General features: G+C 54.2%; 1 protein-coding gene across 4 annotated transcripts in view; it reads right to left on the bottom strand.

Moving 5' to 3' along the window:
* The window catches only part of KMT5C (lysine methyltransferase 5C), a 28,312-nt gene that overhangs the window by 2,933 nt on the left and 2,616 nt on the right, over nucleotides 1-22,763 (bottom strand). For 2 of the 4 annotated variants that reach the window (XR_008423311.1, XM_053905752.1), the window contains exons 2-7: nucleotides 20,118-20,287; nucleotides 3,466-3,704; nucleotides 3,146-3,311; nucleotides 2,646-2,755; nucleotides 1,650-1,813; nucleotides 1,517-1,536 (exon numbers count right to left, since the gene is read on the bottom strand). Coding sequence is in view for 3 of the 4 variants with exons in the window: in XM_053905752.1 (XP_053761727.1) it covers nucleotides 1,517-1,536; nucleotides 1,650-1,813; nucleotides 2,646-2,755; nucleotides 3,146-3,311; nucleotides 3,466-3,704; nucleotides 20,118-20,195 (777 nt within the window). In the remaining variant the exon portion in view is untranslated. Of the gene's footprint in view, nucleotides 1-1,516; nucleotides 1,537-1,649; nucleotides 1,814-2,645; nucleotides 2,756-3,145; nucleotides 3,312-3,465; nucleotides 3,705-4,792; nucleotides 5,201-5,276; nucleotides 5,411-20,117; nucleotides 20,288-22,763 lie in introns of those variants that run through there. The other 2 variants (XM_053905753.1, XM_053905754.1) reach the window with 2 other exon arrangements.

Genomic DNA, 22,763 nt, shown 5'->3' on the forward strand with positions numbered 1-22,763 from the left:
TGCCGGTCTCGCCGTCTCCCCCCACCCCAGGTGCCTGTCTGCCCTGCGGCCCCAGCCCGGGATTACTGCCCCCTGAGGCCACTCTCGCCTGTGCCTGTTCCTGCCTCGTGCTCCCCCTCTGGGAGGAGTGGACTCCCATCTCTCCCCCGACTCTAGCCTGACACACACCTGGGGGTGGCTCCGGCCACCTGCCCACTTCATCCCAGGCCAACTGGCCGGAGCCTCCGTGCACAGGGCCTCGCGTCCTTGCCCTCTGTATCCCCCCGACTCCATCTGGAGCCAACCTCTCACTCAGTGACACACCGGGTCACATGCCAGCCTCTGGCCCCTCCCTGTCCTGACAAGCCTCCAGCTCTTGAGCTGCCAGGGCCATCTAAAAACCAAACCCCATTATTCACCCAGTGGGAGCACCCGTGGGGCAGACCTGAGCTCCTTTGTGGCACGCGAGGCCAGAGTCACCATGGCGACCATGCCTCCTGGCCCTCCACTGAGATGTGCCTGTCTGGGATGGCCTAGCACGCCTCAGTTTCTCCTCGACACCTTGGAAAGTCCTATTCCTCCTCAAGCGCCTGGCTCTGAACATCTGTGCGGCCTCCTGGTTCTGCACCGCTAGGTAAAAGACCGGTGCCTGGTGCCCGGGCCCTGAGGTGGCTGGCACCCACCTCACCACAGAGCCTCTGTCATGAAGCCTTGCCCCGTTTTCTGTCCTACCCAGCACATTTTCCACCGTCAAATCCACGTAATGGGTCTACAGAGTCACAGAACACAAGAACCACGGGCGTGCACTTCACACCGGCCCCTCGCCACCATCCCCGGAGACACATTCTCACCGTCTCCCACCCGAGAAGAGTAACTCAGGCTGGGGGCTGGGGGAGCCAGGACTCAAACCCAGTTCTAACTCCAGAGCCCCGGTCGCACCTTGGGGCTCCGACAGACAGCGCGACGAGGCCCACACCCAGCAGGATGCACACCCAAGGCCTTACGAGACTCCTCTGCTTTCGGGCACTCTGTGCTCCGCCACAGAGAACACGCAGTGGCTCCCCCTGCAAAGCTGCTTCTCCATCCCGCTCCCTCTGCCTGGAAGTCCTGCCTCCCAGAGTCTCATCCTCTGGGGCTCGCTCTGGCCTTACCCCAGGCTTCTGGGGCTCAGCTCCCCTGTGTCCTGCTATGACAGGTGCACAGCTGTGGCCGGTGGGCTCCAGGCGCGGGGGCACCTTCTGTCTCCCTGTCCACCACACTCCCCCCTCCAAGTGAACTCAGGTTCAGAGAGGGAAGAAGGCTGCCAGCAGGTGGCAACCTGAGATCCAGGGAGACCCGCCATGGCCCCTTCCTCCCTGATCCCCGATCCCTGATCCCTGCAGATGCACACAAGGTTCCGGCCAGGGGCAGGAGGCAGCTGTACCAGGTGGGGAGACTCCGGGCAGTTTCTGGCTAGTCACTGACCCAAATGCCCCTCCCCGGGGCCCCCTTACTTCCCCCCAAGCCCACTCCTCAGTGGGGGTTCCCCAGGCCTCACCTTGCAGTTGGGTTTGCAGTCTGGAACATTGAGGGGAGGGCGGGGGAGAGAAGAAGAGACTCAAGTGAGCAGGGAGGTGAGCGGGCACCACCAGCCCTGGCCCCGCCCTGTCCCGGGCCGGCCGCGGCCCCACCGTGGTTTATGAAGGCGGCGGGGCCCAGCCACAGCTGTGCGCTGCGCTTGCGGGTGGAGTACATGATGCTGAAGTCGTTCTCGCCGGCCCTCAGCAGCCCCTCGTCAGCCTCCCGCAGCTCCGCGATGCAGCCCACCAGCAGTTCCAGCTTCTCGTTCTTCTTCCTGCAGAAAGGCCAGGCCAGGCCAGGCCGCTGTCTGAGCTGCGCCTCCCCAAGCCCCAGCTGGGCCACCAGGGGGCCTCCTGCCTGTGCCGCCGTGGTCCGCCTCCCAGATTTCTCAAGTCCACCCCCCCCCCCCCCACCGCCTCCACACCTGCCTGGAGGGTCTCCTGGCTCCGGGTCCTTGGAATGGGATGGCCCCGTCCCACGTGGACCCAGGCGTCACTCGGGCTCTCCTCTCGTGACCAACTCCCCTTGGGCCCTGCACAGTAGTCCTTCTGCCTGGACTCCCGTGAACTCACCACAAGCTGCCACCCCCCACCCCCACACTTCACCAGACCCTCCAGTGGGTCTGTGCTTAGGCCTGCTTCCCAAGAACACCCAAAGTTCCCTGGTGGCTCCCAAAGCACCAAGCAACTGTGATCAGCACCTGCGGGTTTACTCGGCTACCGCCTGCCTTCTCTCTGCACTGAGATCAGTGGGCAGGGTCCATCTTGCTCACTGGCCTGTCCCTTACCCGGCGGCGCTGGCTACGCAGCAGGGACCCCGTCGGCACGAGGGCTGCCACAGTCCTGCGCACAAGGGCAGTGATTTCCTAGCAGCCCCCGGAAGCCTGGGGTCGCATGGGGGTTCTTACCCCCATCGGCTCTGCTGTGGGGGAAGAATGTCTCTGGGACTAGGCCTGGCCTCCTTCGTCTCAGCAGGAAACTGTCTCTTCCCACCCCTGAACAAAGACATCTTCCTGGCCTCAACGCCAGAGGTATCCCCCCTGATCTCCAGGGGTCTCCTCTCCCAGCAGCCTCTGGAGCCCGGAGCTGTGAGTTTGGCCCTCTTACCAAGCTCTGGTAGACACAATCTTGGCTCCATTTGTCTCCATAGAATAGCGTGTACAGGGCAGGATGGTAAAGCCGCTTTCAGGCAGGAAGGCTCGGAGGTAGCGATAGATCTGGGGGAGGTGACGGGGTGGGCGGGGTGAGGAGGTGGGGCAGCCTCGTCCTCAGCCCTCTCTCTCCTGGGTTCTAGTCCTGCTCTGCCACTGACCCGCTGTGTGGCCTTGGGGAACTCACTTCCCCTCTCGGGACCTCAGTTTCTTCATCTGTCAAATGAAGAGGTTGTACTCCATCTCAGAGGACCCCCCAACTCTCCTAGGATTCTCTGAGCCTCGTCTCAGATGGCCCCAACAGCTAGGAAGTTAGGGAGTCTGGTGGGGGGGGTGGGCTTTGCAGAGGGACTGGGGTTCCAGAGGTCTGCCTGCCACAGCGAAGGATCCAGGACAGGCCGAGGTGACAGGGAGGACGTGTGGGCTGAGGGTGGGGGAAGAGAGGGGTGCCCTCACGTGGGTCTTGAGGGCAGCCTCCTGCCGCGGGCCCCGGCTCTGGAAGTAGTGGGCCATCCAGCCTCCCAGCGTCAGGGCCCGGTACGCAGCCTCCAGGTCCCGCTGCTTCAGGAAGGCCTCCAGCGCTGAGCGCAGGTGGTGCTGTCGCCGCAGGGGGGGCACGGGGCTGGGGGAGAGGGCATGCCTGGGTCCCAGGGCCTTGGCCTAATCCATCCGGGCCTTCCCGGGCCCTGCCCCCACCCCCACTTGGGGCTGCAGGGGCCGTGGAGGCAGGGGAGGGGTCCCGGAGCCCTGGGGCCACCCTGTCCCAGGCCGCTCACCTGACGTTCATCTTATGGGTGCGGAAGCCGAGGTAGGGGTCCAGGACAAGGCTGGTGGCAAGGTCGTCATTCTCACACAGCTCTCTGGCTGTCACTCTGTCAGGTCCCATGGTGCCCCGCGGACCATGCTGCCTCTGGCCAAGAGTCGGGGACACAATGCAGGGGCAGGGGCGGCGCCCCGGGAAAGGCCGTTTGTGAGCTGCGCAGGATTTGGCAAGCGTTTCGGTCTCCAGTCTCATCTACAAATCGGGGAGGAAAGCAGTGCTGACTTCACAGGGCTCTCGGTGCAGACAGAATGCAACAAGTACTTGTGACAGTGGAGAAGCCCCCAAAGAAATATCAGTCACTGTCAGTCGGTATCACGCTCTGGTGCAGACACAAATCCCCCAGCCACACACGACCACCCTCTGTGCGCACCCACACACTCACGCGCAGATCTCCTCATGCCCCCATACACCACACACACACACACACACACACACACACACACGCACACGCACGCATGTCCCTACTGGCCCGGGGAAGGCTGATTAATTGGCAGTCAGGGATAACCCTAAAGGCTTAGCCCTGCGGAGGCGGGAGTCAGGGGGAACCCATCCCCACCTCCAGCCCTCACCAAGGAAAAATCCAAGACTTCCCACCCCACTGGGACAGACAGTGCCTCCACCCACCCTCACTCTTCCTGGCTTCAGCCTCCACCTCCCTCCCACCCCCCCCCTCCCCATCCCCACTCCCCCAGCAGCCTTTGGGAATCATCAGGAAGCTCTCGGTGAAGCCCCAGGCAGCCTGGAGGGGGGTGAGGGGAGGGAGAGCGGAGGAAGGATCCCAGCACCTGCTCCCTCTCCAAGGATTCCGGGGGAGGGGGGGCTCCAAGGACAAAGCAGGGAAGGGGGGAGAGGAAAGGAATGACACGGAGAGGCAGAACAGGTCCATAAAAAGGGGAGAAAGAAGGGAATCAGCAAAAGGAAAGAAAACGAGACCCCTAACCCGGCCTACGGATGGCCTGCTGGGCATCCGCACCACAGTGTGTCAGGGAGAGTCCATGGGGGACCGCAAGGAAGGGGGAGCTGAAGGGAGATCAGGAGCTAGAGCTGCGGGAAAGGGGGTCTAGAAAAGACAGGAAGGCTGGGGATACATAAAGAGGGGGCGCTGCGAGAAGGCGCTGGGACAGGGCGGAAGCTGCAGGGAGGTATGTGGGTAAAGACAAAATGCAGATTGCACGGAGGGGAGCTGGGGCAAAGAAGGGCCGGGGGTGCCTGCTGGAGACACGGGGCGGCGGGAAGGCCTGGGGATCCAGGGATGACCCCAGGAAAGCCAGGGTGGAGACCTAGAGTCGAGGGCAGGTCCCGAGAAGGTGAAGGGGGGCCGCAAGGGTCCAGAACGGGGCTTGGAGAAGCAGAGAAGGGGCAGGTAGGCATTCAGGGAGCAGCGAGCCTGGGTCCAGGGAGGGACCTGGGTAGGCAGTGAGGGGTCCAGAAGCAGGGGCTGAGGCCCGCGGTGGTGGTCCTGGGACAGGGGCCTGGGCACGCAGTGAGATCCAGGGAGGGGAGTGCAGAGCCCGCGGGCTACCCCAGGGGTCCGGTTAGGCCCGGGAGTGCAGGGAGGGGCCTGGGTGAGCAAGCACAGGGAAGGGGCTGGGCGCCGAGAGCAGCCGGGGGCCCGCCAAAGGGCCAGGAGACGTGGGCGCCTGGACATGAGGAGGGGCCGGGCAGGGCGGGGGACGGTCGGGGCTGGGGGCGACCGGGAGCCAAGGCGGCGCGGGGTGGGGGCCGAGAGGGGGCTCAGAGGTCGGGCCCCGCGCCACCCCTCACCCGCTTCTCCTCCTCCTCCTCCTCCTGAGGCACCCGCGCCGCCGCCGCCACCACCTCCCACTGCCTGCTCCGGCTCTCGTCAGACACGGTCGCCGCGCCTCCCGTCTGCCCCGCTGGGTCCGCCCCGCCACGGCCAGGGGGAGCTCCCATTGGCCGAAGCCACCGCCACTCCTGAGGGGCTGTGGCGCTCGCGCCGCTCCCATTGGCGGAGTCCAACTCGGCCCCTCCCCGCCTGCCCCCACCATCGGCGCCCCCACGAAACCCTGCTCCGCCCGCGCCGCTGCCAAGCGCCGCCAACTGCAGCTAATGGCTCCCGTAGCTGTCCTTCCGCCGCTGCCATGGAGACCGGCCCCGCCCACGGCCCGGAGTCGCCGTCCCCATTGGCCGAAAGCGTCGTGGCTCCCGGCAAAACTCGGGTTTAGGTCAGGTTATTCAGGTCCAAGTGGGGAGGGGGCGGGCTCTGCCCGTGCATAGCCCGCGTGTGACTGGCTGGCCTTGGAATAGCTCGTCCTTCAATAGGCGAAGGCGCCCGCCCATCACGGTAGAGTCGAGCCTGGCCTATTCTTTCTCCCGCGAACCCTTCGGGAACAGCGGGAAGAAAGCTGGGGCGGGCGCGCGGGTTCTTCCGTCGACCCCGCCCGGCCTGCGGTTGCCGAGGCAACAAAACTTTATTGACAGCCCGGCCGGGCTGCAAAGGGCGCCTCTCTGTCCCTCCCTGCGGGACAACCTTCCTGGCCCCGAATACCCCGTCTAGTTCCGTGAGCACCCACGACAGCTCTGTGGGGGTGAACGGGTCGGAAAGGAGGAGCCTGACAAGTAGGGGCTTTGGAGAAGTCTCCCATGAGGCAACCCCCTCCCCCAGTTGGGATCACCCCCCTGGCTCCAATCCTGGAGGCATACATAATTAGCAATTTATCGTAATTACGCCCAGAATAACAAGCTCCGCACTTGGAGCAGGCGGGCTTTGTTCTTTTTGCTCACTGCTGTGTATCTTGTGCGCTTAGAACAATGCCTGGCACGGAGTAGGTGCTTCAGTAGGTACTGAACGAATGAATGCAGGCATGACCGGCCAGTGAGGATGACGCTGACGGTTTCCGCGTCGCTATGTGATGTCGGGGAGGTGGCCTGCCCTCTCTGCTTATGCCCCAGCCCTGAGGCACCCCCCCCCCAACACAGGCACACCCCTACCCCTAAGGATGGCCCAAGTTTCAGAGGAGAGAAACAGCAGGCACGCAGAAAGGACTCTAAAAACTCAGCTCTCCGGAAAAGACCTATCAGTATGTCTGAATCTTAGAAGTACAGCTCTTCTTTTCGCGGGTGTCCACCCCAGAGAAACGCTGGCAAATGTGAACGAAAAGATAAGCTCCCAACAGTTGCGCTGGGGGGAGGGGGTACTGGAAACGGCTTACATGTCCATCCCATGAAGAATGGATAACTGGATCGTGGCATTTTCATTCAGGAGAACGCCATGCAGCAGTGGAAGGGAATGAGCGCCCTGTAGCTCAGCCTGACAACCCCAACCCCTTCTGCTAGTTGCAGAAGTCTGTAGAGTCGAATGTAGGAAGTTTTAAAACCCATAAAACAGGGACTGTGTGTGGAGACGTGTTTTAAATGTATATAAATGTGCACGGGCATGAGAAAAGGAGGGGAAAGCCCTATTGGTGACCCCTGCAGGTGGGGCCGATGGACTGCAATCAGGAAAGCTACAGGGGACATTGATATTTGCACTTTTTTTCTTTTTTAAAGCCCAGAGGTGAAACCATGAGTGCACTCTATCACTATCTGTTCTTCTTCTGTGTGTGAAAAATATTTCATAATACAAATAAAATTTTGACTCGCCAATTCCATTCCAGGGTTTTAGTCTAAGGAAATAACTGACAAGCATTACGATATTTATGTACAAATATGTTTGTTTCGCCTCGGTGTTGTTTAAAACGCAGAAAGAGAGGCGCCTGGGTGGCTCAGTCGGTTAAGCGTCCGACTTTGGCTCAGGTCACGATCTCAAGGTGCGTGAGTTCGAGCCCCGCGTCGGGCTCTGTGCTGACAGCTCAGAGCCTGGAGCCTGCTTCCCAGTCTGTGTCTCCCCCTCTCTCTCTCTGCTCCTCCCCTGCTCCTGCTCTGTCTCTCTCTGTCTCAAAAATAAATAAAAACATTAAAAAAAATTTTTTTAATTAAAAAAAATTAAACGCAGAAAAATACGAAAAGCCTTACTGTTTAACAGTAGAAGATTGGACCACTTACAGGATATCTGCCAGTGGAATAAGCAACAGTTACTGGGCTGTTGGCACATGCTGGTAACTTTGTAAATAGCCCTGCCAGGGAGGGGCTGTTACTACCCCCATTTTACAGATGAGCAAACTGAGGCTTATAGAGGGGATTTAACTGGCCATCAGACACCAGGGCTTTATTTCTCAACCTCTGGGCTACATTGCCCAGATAGGATCCAGTCGGTTCTCAATGTTTAGAATGAATGAATGAAGCACAGATACATGCTACTACATAGATGGACCCTGAAAACAGGCTAGGGGGCGCCTGGGTGGCTTAGTTGGTTAAGCATCTGAGTTCGAGCCCCACATCTGGCTCTGCGCTGTCTGCTTGGGATTCTCTCCCTCTCTCTGTGCCCCTCCCCTGCTCGTGCTCTCTCTCTCTCTCTCAAAGTAAATAAATAAACTTAAAAAAAAAAAAGAAAAAAGAAAACTCACTAGGTAAAAGGAGCCAGACACAAAAATTCACATATGGAAGAATTCCATTTCTAGGAAATATCCAGAAGAGGTAAATCCATAGACACAGAAAGCAGATTCATGATGACTTCCAGGGGCTGGGGGGGGGGAGAATGGGGGAGGGACTAATAATAGCGGTGGGTCTTCCTTTTTGGATGAAGAGGTTCTGGATCCAGAGAATGGTGCTGGTTGCAGAACACCGTGTGTGTACAGAAAGCCATTGACTTGCACACTTCAAAATGGTGGAAATGGTAAATTGGATGTTAAGTGTATTTTACTACCGAAAGAGAGACAGAAACAGAGAAAGAGACAGAGAGAGACAGAGAGAGGGAGAGAAATAATCATCTGGGGAATATTGTAAAAACGTACATTCGAAGTCTCAGCCTCCGGAAGGCCCGGTTGAGTATTTAGTCAAGGTGCCCAAATGCCCGCTGCCCAAAATGTGGCCTATGTACCAGCGTCATCAAGCAAGACCACGTGGGTGCTTGGTGGGAATGAAGAATCTCAGGCCATGGGTGGCTCAGTCGGTTGAGCGTCCGACTTTGGCTCAGGTCACGATCTCGCGGTATGTGAGTTCGAGCCCCGCGTCGGGCTTTGTGCTGACTGCTCAGAGCCTGGAGCCTGTTTCAGATTCTGTGTCTCCCTCTCTCTCTGACCCTCCTCCGTTCGTGCTCTGTCTCTCTCTCTGTCTCAAAAATAAAATAAATAAACGTTAAAAAAAATTTAAAAAAAAAAAAAAAAAAAAGAATCTCAGGCCACATCCCAGAACTCCTAAAGCAGAACCACCCAGACCAGTGACTGGAATGCTCTGGAATGTTTGAGAAGCAGGCTTTAGAACACACCTTTGCAGGGGCACCTGGGTGGCTCAGTTGGTTAAACATCTGACTCTTGATTTTGGCTCAGGTCATGATCTCAGAGTGGTGAGTTCGAGCCCCGCATTGGGCTCCGTGCTGACAGTGCAGAGCCTGCTTGGGATTCTGTCTCTCCCTCCCTCTCTCTCTCTCTCCCTCTGCCCTCTCCCATGCTAGCACGCTATCTCTCTCTCTAAAAAACAAAAACAAAAACAGGAAAAAGCAGTAAATTCAGGAAGATCATATTTTGAGGGGCAAGGGATATCTATTTATATGTATATATAAAATAAATGATTGGGGTGAGAATGTGGAGAAAAGGCAACCCTTGTGCCCGTTGATGGGAATGTAAGTTGGTGCAGCCACTATCGAAAAGAATATGGTGGTTCCTTAACAAATTAAAAATAGAGGGGCGCCTGGGTGGCTCAGTCGGTTGAGCGTCCGACTTCAGCTCAGGTCATGATCTCGAAGTTCGTGGTTTGGGAGGCCTGCGTCCGTCCGGCTCTGTGCTGACAGCTCAGAGCCTGGAGCCTGCTTCACATTCTGTGTCTCCCCTCTCTCTGCCTCTCTCCTGCTTGCGCTCTGTCTCTCTGTTCCTCAAAAAAATGAATAAACATTAAAAAATTAAAAACAAATTAGAAATAGAATTACCACGTTGTCCCTCAATCCCATTTCTGGATATATATCCAAAGACAATGGTCACTGTTGCAAAGAGATATCTGCACTCCCATGTTTACTGCAGCATTATTCACCACGGCCAAGACGTGGAAACCACCTAAGTGTCCGTCAAGGGATCAACGACAAAAGAAAACGTAGGGCATATACACATAATGGAATATTATTCAGCTGTGAGGAAGGAGGAAATCCTAACACGGATGACACTGGAAGGCATTATCCTGAATAAGATAACACAGGCACGGAAAAACAAATACTGCACGATCTCATATGTAGGTGGAATCTAAAAAAAGTCGGACTCCTAGAAGCAGAGAGTGGAAGGGTGGTCACCGGAGGCAGTGGTCGGGGGAGAGGGTGGAGAAAAGGGGAGAGGTTGGACAAAGTGTACATGAGCTAAATAGGTGACTCAGGTTCACAATACCATAGTGTGTAATTGAAGCTTGCGAAGACAGTAGGTCATAGATCATTAGCCTTCTCACCACACGCACAAAGGGGAACTGTGAGGTGACAGACGTGTTAATTAGCTTGATTGTAGGGATCACTTCACAATGTGTTCATATGTCAAATAATCATATTGTACACCTTGACTGTATACACTTTTTGTTTGTTAATCATACTTCAATAAAGCTGGAGAAACATAAATGATGGGGGGGAAGCTGTCTCTCAGTTTTCAAGTATTACTTGTGTAAGAACGAAATGTATAAAATGATAGAATAAATATGAGTATTATATACTGTATGTTACTTCATGAATACCTCTATCAACATATATACATATGTATATGTATATGCACACACACATCTATATCTATCTAATATCATCATCATCATCCTCCTCCTCAAAATTCTGCAATGAATTCACACCTTGGCAGTCAGCCTCCAAGGTGACCCCCGGGGACCCAATCTCCCCCACTGGAATTCACAGCCTTGAGCTCCTGCTTCCACAGTGAACAGGGCTGAGCTGGTGTAATGGAAAGGGTATTGTGTAAAAATGATGGTGTGTCCAAGGCTAGGTCATCACAGACATTCTGGCTTCCATCCCCGCTATCTCTGAGATTGCTCCTTGGGGAGAACCCAGAGAGGTTATCAAGGCCACCTTGTGGAGAAGACAATGTGGCAAGGAACTGAAGCCTTGTGTCAATAGCCAGGGAAGAACTGAGGCTTCCTGCCAACAGTTTGACGGTCATGTGAGTGAGCCAGCCTGGAAACAATCCTCCTATCTCCAGACGGTGCCCTGTCTACGTCTTGATTACAACCTGAAGAGCCAACCAGCTGAGCTGCTCCTGGATTCTGGACCCACAGAAACTGTGAGATGACAAATCCTTATCGATGCTTTATGCCACTATAGTATATTGATACACACCTAGATTTAAATCCAACATTTAAAAAAAAAATTTTTTTTTTACATTTATTTATTTTTGAGAGACAGAGGGAGACAGAGCGTGAGCAGGGGAGGGGCAGAGAGAGAGGGAAAGAGGAAGACACAGAATCCGAAGCAGGCTGCAGGCTCTGAGCTGTCAGCACAGAGCCCGATGCGGGGCTGGAACCCACAAACCATGAGATCGTGACCGGAGCTGAAGTTGGATGCTCAACTGACTGAGCCACCCAGACGCTGCTAAAGTCCAACAGTCTCACAATGGCCCCCCATTATTCCTCTCATCTTCATTATCAACTATTCTCTGAATCGCTCACTCTGTTATAATCCCATTGGCCTCCTTGATGGAAGCAAGGCCTTTCCTTGCTGTCCTGTCTGCTAGGAGATCCACCCCCCACAACTGTCTGCAGGGCTCACTCTCTCGCCTGCTTCAGGTGTTTGCTCAAATGTCACCTCCTCAAGGTCACCGTCCCTAATGGTTCTGGCTGGAAGAGCCCAACTACCCCAGTCATTCCCTGACTCTGCTCTATTGCTTTATAGCCCCAGGACCAGCTATATAATAATTTTTGGGTCCCAGAGCAAAATGAAAACGCAGACCCCTTGTTCAAACATTGCTAAGCGTTTCAGGACAGTCACAATGAAGCACTCAACCCATGTGAGGCCCTGAGCCACTATACAACTCACACGCCTACAAAACGAGCATTGCCTAGCACCTAGCCCTGCCTGACATTATACATCTCTTGGTTTATTTGTTCGTTGTCTTTCTTCCCAACTAGAACATGAGCTCTAGGAGGGCAGGGAACCTTGTTTTGTTCACAGCTGAGTTTTCAACGTCAAGGGCATTGCCTGGCACATCACTGGCATTCGATACAGATTTAATGATTAAGCAAATAAAAACAATGAAAGAAGCCTGTCCCTGAAGGAGAGAGAGTACCTCAGAAGAGGACCCATGGAATGGGAGAACATTTTTCCAAATCATATATCTGATAAAAGGTTTGTAACCTAGAATATATATAGAATATTTGGCACGCCTGTCTGGCTCAGTTGGTGCAGCATATGACTCTTAATCTCCGGGGCGCGAGTTCAAGCTCCACGTTGGGTGTGGAGCCTACTGAAAAAAAAAAAAAAAAAAGAAAGAAAGAAAGAAAAAGAAAAAAATAATACTTAGAACTCAGGGTGCCTGGCTGGCTCAGTCAGTGAAGCATGCAACTCTTGATCTTGGGGTTGTGAGTTCGAGCCCCATGTGGGTGTAGCGATTACTTACAAGCAAAAACTTAAAAAAAAAGGAAACAAGAAAAACTTGTACATGGATGTTTATTACAGCATTATCCATAATAGCCAAAAGGTGGAACTAACTAGATAATATCTAGAACCAACTTGATAATATCTATCAACTCATAAATGAATAAACAAAATGTGAAAGGAAATTCTGACACACTTTACAACATGGATGAACCTTGAAAACAGTTTCCTAAATGAAATAAGCCAGACACACACACACAAACAAATATTATATCATTCCACTAATATGAGGTATCTGAAATAGTCAAAGCTGTAGAAACAGGAAGTAGAATTTTGGCTGCCAGGGGCTAAGGGAGGGGAAGTGGGGAGTTACTGGTTAATGGGTATAAAGTTTCTGTTTGAGATGATGAAAAAGTCCTGAAGACAGATGGTTGTGATGGTTGCACAACACTGTGAATGTATTTAATACCCCTGAATTGCACACTTAAAATTGTAAAAGGGCAAAATTTATGTTATGTATATTTAACCACAATAAAAAATCTAGAGAAAATCCATGTTTAATGGTGAAACATCGAAAGCTCTTTATTTGAAGTCGAGAACAAGACAGGGATGTCCCCTTACCACTGCATTCTGTGCTGTTCTGAGTAAGGCAAGTAAAAGAAAAAAAAAAGTGTAAGAATTGAAGAGAAAGAAATAAAACTGCCATTAATCACAGATATGATTATGTATCTAGAAGATCCAAAGCTTCCAAAAGAAGCTCCTGATAAAATGTCAGAATTAATGACAGAATCTAGAAAGGTTGCTGGATACAAAACCAATATACAAATATCAACTGTACATTTTTTTACCTGTGGGTTGGAGGTGCCCAAGACCACCCAAAGTTTGGAAATTCACTAGGACTCATGGAGCTCAGCACAGAGTTGTATTCATGGCTAAACTTTATTACAACAATGTAGGATCATGAGGGGGAAAAGTCACAGGCCGAGACTGGAGGAAATCACATGCAGGTTTCCTCATTCTCTCTTCCTCTCATGAGGATCATACAGAACTCACTCTTTCCCCAAACAAAAGTGCAGCACAATGTGCATGCTGTTTTTGCCCAAGGAAGCCCATCAGAGACTCGGCACCCAAGGTTTTATTAACGACTGATCATGTAGGCACCTTCTGCCTAGCACATACCAAAATTCCAGACTCCCAGAAAGAAAGCGGGAATTCAGCATTAACCATATGGTTTGCACAATCCAGGCACAGTGAGCCACTCAGAATATTTCAGCAACCAAGTCCCCAGACACCAGCCCAAGGCAAACTTGCAAGCAGGATAGCTGATTTGGATCTGCTTTGTTAACCATTTTCTGTACAACTAACAAAGTTTTAAAATAAAAATTTAAGTAAATAGGACTCACAATATTTATAAATATCCAGCAAGGGGAAATAAATCTAACAAAATATGTGCAAAACCTCTTCCAGAAAACCTGTAAAACCTTATTTAGAGACCTGAAAGAAAATCTAAAACAGGGAGATATATACCATGTTCATGGACTGGGAATGAGTGGGATGGAAGATTTAAGGAGAATGAAGAATGTTTGGGTGGGGCACCTGGGTGGCTCAGTCAGTTGAGTGTCTAACTCTTGATTCCAACTCAGGTCATGATCTCACGGATCATGAGATCAAGCCTCACGTTGGGCTCTGCACTGACAGCAAGGAGCCTGGCTGGGATTCTCCTCTCCCTCTCTTTCTACTGCTGTCCACCCTTAAAATAAATAAATAGGGGCACCTGGGTGGCTCAGGCAGTTGAGCGTCCAACTTCGGCTCAGGTCATGATCACACGGTCTGTGGGTTTGAGCCCCGTATTGGGTTCTGCGCTGACAGCTCAGAGCCTGGAGCCTGCTTTGGATTCTGTGTCTCCCACTCTCTCTGCCCCTCCCCCACTTATGCTCTGTCTCTGTTCTCCGTCTCTCTCTCAAAAATAAGTAAACATTGGGGCGCCTGGGTGGCTCAGTTGGTTAAGCGACCGACTTCGGCTCAGGTCATGATCTTGCAGTTTGTGAGTTCCAGCCCCGTGTTGGGCTCTGTGCTGACAGCTCAGAGCCTGGAGCCTAATTCAGATACTACGTCTCCCCATCTCTCTACCCCTCCCCTGCTCACACTGTGTCTCTCTGTCTCTCAATAATAAATAAACGTTAAAAAAATTTTTTTAAATAAGGAAACATTTAAAACATTAAATAAATAAGTAAACTAAAGAAAAATGTTTGGATGTTTGGGTCATTCTTTTTCCACCTTCCTTTCCTCTCCCAATGTGGAGGTGGTGGCGGTGGGAACAAAGAGGTGGGCAGAAGTGACAGTCAACTCAACAGATCTGCATATTTGCTCAATAGCACCGATCTCAACCATGTCAGTGATTGTAACTATCTCCTTATAGCTTTGTTTCCTACAGAGATAAAAGCCTCTGGATGAATGGATGCATGGGTGGGTGGATGGATGGGGAGAGAGAGAGAGGGAGAGAGACTGAGAGAGAGAGGTGTGTGTGGGTGCAGGGGGTTGAATCGATGATGTGGTAAAACAGTGACGCCCCCAAAGAGATCTGCAGTTCCCAGAACGCGGGTATTACTTCTTATGATAAGAGATAGGGCTAAGGTAAGGGTTTTGAAAGGAGGACCTTATCCTGGATTATCCTAGGTTTGTGGGAATATTTTACAGCAGCCACAGAAAACTACTATAGACAGCTGATTAAGTGGATTGGATCAGTGGGAAAGTGGGTGGTTAAACTGATGGATGGATTGTAGAATAAACGGGAAGAGGGAATTGAGAGAATGGCTCAAAGAATGAAAGAACATATAGTTGGGGGGTTATGCCTGGGTGGCTCAGTCGGTTAAGCGTCTGACTGTTGGTTGCGGCTCAGGTCATGATCTCACAGTTCATGGGTTTGAAGCTTGGGCTCACAGAACCTCGGGCTCTGTGGTGATGGTGTGGAGCCTGCTTGGGGTTCTCTCTCCCTCTCTCTCTGCCCCTCCCCCTCCCCCCTCAACATAAATAAATACACTTTAAAAAGAAAAAAAAAGAACACAGAGCCGGATGAATGGAGAGCTGGATGGATGGATGGAGCTTGGAGAGCTGGAAGAATATCTAAACAGATGATATTTGGACAGATAGGCAGGTGGGTGGGCGGGAGGGTGAATACCTAGTTGGATAAATGCGTAAAGGAAAGAACGTATGCACAGATGAACAGACGGGGCAGGTGGAAGTTTGGATGGGTATCTGAGGAGGGAGCCTGACATGTGGGAAAGAACAACATTTTAGAGTCAGACAGACCTATGGTCTGGCCCCAGCTCCTTCAGTCTGTTGCTCAGCGACATCGGGTAAGTGTGGTAGCCAAGGTGGCTCTCCCTAGAAGAAAGATCTTGGTCAACTGTGAAGAGTGCCTTGGGAGGACAGCCCCCAGCTGCCCTAAGTCACTAGTTTGTTTGGATCCAGGTCGTGTTCTCTTCTGGCATTCCCCAACCCCGACTAATCATCAGGGGTGGGGTTGGGATGGGGGGAAGGAGGGTACTAGGGCCTGGCCACTCCCACCCAATGCGGGCTCCTCTAATGTGATCTTTTTCTTTTTTAATTGAGCTAAAATTCACATACCACGACATTCACCGCTTCAACCATCATTGTAAAGAGTATAATTCAGTGGCATTTAGTACACACTGTCTTGCAACCGTGTCTTCTCTATGCGGTTTCACATGTTTATCACCCCAAAAAGAAGTGATTAAGCAATCACTCCCCATTTGCCCCTCCCTCCAGCCCCTGGTAACCACCAACCTACTTTCTGTTTCTAGGGATCTGGGAGGAGAAATCCTTGCCCCTCCCCTCCCCTGGTGGCTGGCTGAGATTTCTCAGAGCTGAACGGCCTGAAGCTCTTTCTACCCTCACCTTCCTTCCCCCTCATCTTCCACAGGGGGCCTACCAACTTCCCAGCTCTGTTCCCTGCCCCCTTTATCTTTTGCTGGCATTGTCCCCAATAAATCCCTTGTATTGCCAGCACCATCACAACACTTGCTTCTCGAAGGACCCATCACACAGCAAGATGTTCTGAGCTCCAGGCATCTATGAATGTGAAGCAGTGAACTGTGAAGCAGTCCAACTTCTCAGAAATCCTGAACGTGGGGCGCCTGGGTGGCTCGGTCGGTTAAGCGTCCGACCTCGGCTCAGGTCATGATCTCATCGTTTGTGAGTTCGAGCCCCATGTCGGGCTCTGTGCTGACAGCTCGGAGCCTGGAGCCTGCTTCCGATTCTGTGTCTCCCTCTCTCTCCGCCCCTCCCCTGCTCACGCTCTGTTCTCTGTCTCTCTCAAAAATAAATAAACATTAAAAAAAAATAAAAAATAAAAAAGAAATACTGAACGCAATTTGGAGGACCCGACAACATTAACGCCTAATTGTAGACAGCCCTGTGGCAGAAGGGGACTCTCACAGACTCACTCCTGAACCCTCACAAGCATGTGACCAGGGCACCATTATGATCCTTGCTTTGACAGATGAGGTCTCTTGCTCTGGCAGCTTCCCCGGTCTAGGAAAAAACAATCCTCAGCACCAACTAGAAGCAGTTTCCTAAACTCGAAAGTGCAATGTCATTCTCACCCAGAGGAAGGCCACGTGCAGCCTTTTCCCCTCAGCCAAGCCTGGCTAGCACTCGTTTCCGGGAGGATCCAGAATAGTCCAGGACCCTCAGCCTGCAAGTGGACAGTGGGAGGGGCCTATTTGCAAGTTGAACGTAGCCCACCGGGCTTGAGGTGCCCCACTCCTGTCCACTCAGCAGACGTCCTGAAGATGTCACACAGCCACCATGGGGACACCAGTAAGCCCGGCTTCTGTGCCAGTCCAGAGAGGTGCAGAGAGGTGGGTACTGGGGCCCAGAGTGGGGAAAAGTGTTGCCTTGGGTCACCTGGAGGTTAGCATCTTGGAGAGACGAGTGGGAATCAGGCACAGGCAGGGCTGGGGCATGGAGTGGGGACAGAGAGTTACCAGCAGAGTGGACACCAGGTAGCATTCGGTCCTCCCTCCCCTGTGCTCCTTCAGCAAAGCGTCCACTAGGGCGCACGTCACCTGCACACAGGGAGCCCCTTGAGGGCAGGGGCTGGATTGGATTCATTCCTGAGAGCCCAGGGACTTCAGGGGAATGTTCACTGAGTAAATGAGAGAGTGAACAAAGGATTCAGGAGGAAGATACTGAGTCAGTGGTTGGAACAGCCACCACTCCCCCCAGAGGAGGGGACCAGCAGGAGAGGCACTTGGGGCCTGGGGCAGGGTGGGACCTTGTTAGTTTCATGCCTCCAGTTTTTCTCTGCTTGTGCACTGCAGTCTCTCTAGTGTCCGGAAAAGCGGCTGGCACACAGTGGGTCCTCGATCAATATTTGCTCAATGGCAAACACACACACACACACACACACACACACACACACACACAAAACCAGCAACCACCAACTGCCCCCCCCCCAGGAACTCTGATCCCCCTCCTGCCATGGGCAGCTATGCTACACCCCCAGGAGAAGCAGCCCCCCACCCAGCAGTAACCAGAGCAAAGGCTGACCACGCCTCTTTTTTCCTCTCTGATCCGCACACAAACTCTCAGATAAAGGCAATGCTGACCTCAGCTGCCTCTTAGAAACACAAACCTGTCAGATGCTGTTCTGAGCACCTTAAGCGGACTGACATGCAGATCCAGCCCCCCAGGACTCTGAAGTCGGCACCCCATTTCACAGATGAGGAGGCCAAGGTGCGGAGAGACAGGCCATTTGCCCAGGTCACGTCGACAGCAAGAAGCAGAGGCGGGGATACAAACTCAGTGGTAAACAAACATTTAACCTAATACGTTTTAAAGACCTGGTTGGCTTTATCAGGTGACTGATGAATGGGGCAGCGTCCCATCCAGCAAGTAGAGGGGAGCTCCGGCTCCGGGAAAGGAAAGGTTTTTTGTTTTTTTTTAATTTTTTTTTTTAACGTTTATTTATTTTTGAGACAGAGAGAGACAGAGCATGAATGGGGGAGGGTCAGAGAGAGGGAGACACAGAATCTGAAACAGGCTCCAGGCTCCGAGCTGTCAGCACAGAGCCCGACGCGGGGCTCGAACTCACGGACCACAAGATCGTGACCAGAGCCGAAGTCAGCTGCTTAACCGACTGAGCCACCCAGGCGCCCCACAGAAAGGTTTTTAAAGGTAGCTAGGGAGTGGAAACAAAAATTATTAGCAAAGAATGCATCATTTTAGGCAAGGTTGTCCTCCTAAGGGGGATCAAAGAGTCTATCAGTAAATTTCCTAGGGCTAACCAGGAAATTCCAGGTTGACTAGTTAAATGTTACCACCTGGGGTGGGGGGGGGGGGGCAGGGAGGCTAAGCCTGCACCTGGGTTGGGTATTGAGCCTTGGTTTGTTGACTTCGGCCCTTTACATAAGTGACTCCATTTTGGGCCTGTGTTTTTGTTTGTTTGTTTGATGTTTTAATGTTTATTTATTTTTAAGAGAGAGAGAGAGCGAGCATGAGCGGGGAAGGGGCAGAAAGAGAGGGAGACACAGAATCGGAACCAGGCTCTGCGCTGTCAGCCCACGGCCCGACGCAGGGCTCGAACCCAAGAACCGTGAGATCATGACCTGAGCCGAAGTCGGACGCCTGACCGACTGAGCCACCCAGGCGCCCCTTGGGGCTGTGGTTTTCTTACTACCACCAGGAAGTCTGTCTCCAGAGCAATATTATGGCCTCTATTTTACAGATTGAAGAAACCAAAGCTTCCTCACTGTGGGAGACAGAATAATGATCCCTAAAATGTCTACATCTTTAAATTTTTATTTATTTTTGAGACACAGAGAAAGAACATGAGCAGGGGAGGGGCAGAGAGAGGCAGACACAGAATCATAAGCAGGCTCCAGGCTCTGAGCCCTCAGCACAGAGCCCGACGCGGGGCTCGAACTCACGGACCGCGAGATCATGACCTGAGCCGAAGTCGGACGCTCAACCGACTGAGCCACCCAGGCGCCCTTAACATGTCTACATCTTAATCTCCAGGACACCTGACTACGGTACCTTACACGCAAAAAGGACTTTGCGCACGTGATTCGGTGAAGGGCTTTGAGGTGAGATTATCCTGGATGATGTGGATGAGCCCAATGCAGTCATGGGGTCGTCAGAGTCGGAGAAGGGGACGTGATGACAGAGCAGATGTTGGAACGAGGCGCTCTGTAGATGGAGAAAGGGGCCACAAGCCAAGGGGTGTGGCTGCCTATGGAGGCTGGAAAAGGCAGGAAAATGGACTCTCCCCTGGAGCCTCCAGAGGAACCAGCTGCACTGATGTCTTCTGACCTCCAGACCTGTGAGCTACCAAATTTGTGTTGTCCTGAGCCCCTAAATTTGTGGCGCTTTGTGACAGCAGACGTTGGAAGCTCATACAGGCAGTCAGCTCTTAAGGGGGCAGAGATGGGATTCGAACTCAAGTCTGGCCGAGTTGAACGCTCCGGGCTGTCTCTTGGAAGTGCGAAGCTTGGAATTATTCCAGATTTTTCCCCCCTCAGGGTCACGGGGCAGTGCCTGGCACTCAGGTGTGTCAATGGTTTTTATTATTACACCTCCTTCCTGTCTGCACAGTGTCCGTTCCTCCATCTGCTCTGCTCAAGAACCTTCCATGGCTCCCCATTACCCTCAGGATAATGTCCAGGCCCTTTATGGCAATGGAGAACTTTGGGGCCTGGCTCATGTCTCCTAGTGGGTCTACACTGTACAACCCAGCAGACAAAGGCACTCGACCCTCATGGGCTAGGTCTCAGGGGCCACCTGGACTCTACTGAGAAAGCCTTCCTGAAGCTTGAAAACTTGCACACAGCCTCCTTCTACGTATAGCTTGTGAGAATCTCCTGACCTTCCTTCACAGCCAGAACACTCTGGACACCACTTCTAGTCAGCACCCCCTCCTCCAGGGGCCACCGTACCCTGTGTTACCTTCATTATCGTACCTGTATCCTCCTTTTCGGGTCCCAGTGTGCCTGCCCTCCAGCCGGAAAAGCCACTGTGGCCAGGGGTGCACTCTCCATGGGTTGATGGCTTCTGGCCTCAAGGAATGTTCTGTCTGTCTCATCTGTGCTCTGGAGGAAGCCGACAGCCTGAAGTTCCAGCGGCTGGGGTCCTGGAAACACAACAGTACCAGCAAGAAAAGGTGGGTCTCAGACTCTTAAGTCCACAAAGACGCAGGGTCAGTGGAATACTATTTGGCCACAGAAAGGGATGCGGCGTTGACGTGTGCTACAACGTGGACAAAACTCAAAAAACATAGGAAATGTCCAGAATTGACAAATCCATAGGGACAGAAAGCCATTTGGTTGTGGCCAGGGGCTGAGGACAGGAGGTGATGGCGAGGGCCTACGCTTGATGCGTGGAGAGTTTTCTTCCGGGGTGGTGAAAAAGTTCTGGAACTAGATAGAAGTGGGGGTTGCACAACCTTGGGAATGTACCAAACGCGACTGAATGGTTCACTGTAAGATGGTTAATTTTATGTTTTGTGAATTTTGCCTCAAATTGAACAAAAAGAGGTGGGGTGCTGAGGGAGAAGAGAGCTGGAACTTCTGGGTCTGAGGGAGGAGGGGTCGGGGATCTGGAGTCCTGGGTCTAAGGGAGGAGGGGCTGGGGCCTGGGCTCCTGGGTCTGAGGGAGGAGGGGGCTGGAGGCCTGGACTCCTGGGTCTGAGGGAGGAGGGGCTGGGGGCAGGACTCCTAGGTCTGAGGGAGGAAGGCCTGGGGGCCTGATCCTAGGTCTGAGGGAGGAGGGGCTGGGGGCCTGATCCTAGGTCTGAGGGAGGAGGGGCTGGGGGCAGGACTCCTGGGTCTGAGGGAGGAGGGGCCGGGGTTCTGGATTCCAGGGTCTGAGGGAGGAGGGGCTGGGGGGTCTGGACTCCTGGGTCTGAGGGAGGAGGGGCCTGGGGGCCTGGACTCCTGGTCTGAGGAAGGAGGAGGCTGAGAGTCTAGACTCCTGGTCTGAGGGAGGAGGGGCCCGGGGTCTGGATTCCAGGGTCTGAGGGAGGAGGGGCCGGGGGTCTGGACTCCTGGGTCTGAGGGAGGAGGGGCTGGGGGCCTGGACTCCTGGGTCTGAGGGAGGAAGGGTATGGGGGCCAGGACTCCAGGGTCTGAGGGAGGAGGGGCTGGGGGCAGGACTCCTGGGTCTGAGGGATAAAGGGCTGGGGGCCTAGATTCCTGGGTCTGAGGGAGGAGGGGCTGGGGGCCTGGACTCCTGGGTCTGAGGGAGGAGGGGCTGGGGGCCTGATTCCTGGGTCTGAGGGAGGAGGGGCCTGGGGGCCTGGACTCCTGGGTCTGAGGGAGGAGGGGCTGGGGGGTCTGGACTCCTGGGTCTGAGGGAGGAGGGGCCTGGGGGGTCTGGACTCCTGGGTCTGAGGGAGGAGGGGCCTGGGGGCCTGGACTCCTGGTCTGAGGAAGGAGGAGGCTGAGAGTCTAGACTCCTGGTCTGAGGGAGGAGGGGCTGGGGGGTCTGGACTCCTGGGTCTGAGGGAGGAGGGGCCTGGGGGCCTGGACTCCTGGTCTGAGGAAGGAGGAGGCTGAGAGTCTAGACTCCTGGTCTGAGGGAGGAGGGGCCCGGGGTCTGGACTCCTGGGTCTGAGGGAGGAGTGGCCGGGGGTCTGGATTTCTGGGTCTGAGGGAGGAGGGGCCGGGGGTCTGGACTCCTGGGTCTGAGGGAGGAGGGGCTGGGGGCCTGATTCCTGGGTCTGAGGGAGGAGGGGCTGGGGGTTTGGACTCCAGGGTCTGAGGGAGGAAGGGTATGGGGGCCAGGACTCCAGGGTCTGAGGGAGGAGGGGCCTGGGGGCCTGGACTCCCGGGTCTGAGGGAGGAGGGGCTGGGGGGTCTGGACTCCCGGGTCTGAGGGAGGAGGGGCCTGGGGGCCTGGACTCCTGGTCTGAGGAAGGAGGAGGCTGAGAGTCTAGACTCCTGGTCTGAGGGAGGAGGGGCCCGGGGTCTGGACTCCTGGGTCTGAGGGAGGAGTGGCCGGGGGTCTGGATTTCTGGGTCTGAGGGAGGAGGGGCCGGGGGTCTGGACTCCTGGGTCTGAGGGAGGAGGGGCTGGGGGCCTGATTCCTGGGTCTGAGGGAGGAGGGGCTGGGGGTCTGGACTCCAGGGTCTGAGGGAGGAAGGGTATGGGGGCCAGGACTCCAGGGTCTGAGGGAGGAGGGGCTGGGGGCCTGATTCCTGGGTCTGAGGGAGGAGGGGCTGGGGGTCTGGACTCCAGGGTCTGAGGGAGGAGGGGCTGGGGGCAGGACTCCTGGGTCTGAGGGAGGAGGGGCTGGGGGTCTGGACTCCAGGGTCTGAGGGAGGAGGGGGCTGGGGTTCAGGATTCTGGGTCTGAGGGAGGAGGGGCCGGGGGTCTGGACTCCTGGGTCTGAGGGAGGAGGGGCTGGGGGCCTGGACTCCTGGGTCTGAGGGAGGAGGGGCTGAGGGGTCTGGACTCCTGGGTCTGAGGGAGGAGGGGCTGGGGCATGCACTCCTGGGTCTGAGGGAGGAGGTCTTAGAGGACCATGACTTCTGGGTCTGAGGAAGGAGGGGGCTAAGGGCCTGGACCCCTGGGTCTGGGGCAGGGGCTGGGGGCCAGGACTCCTGGGTC

This window comes from Panthera pardus, unplaced genomic scaffold (assembly GCF_024362965.1).
Source record: "Panthera pardus isolate Hobbes unplaced genomic scaffold, ASM2436296v1 HiC_scaffold_18, whole genome shotgun sequence".
NCBI classification, from domain to species: Eukaryota; Metazoa; Chordata; class Mammalia; order Carnivora; family Felidae; genus Panthera; species Panthera pardus.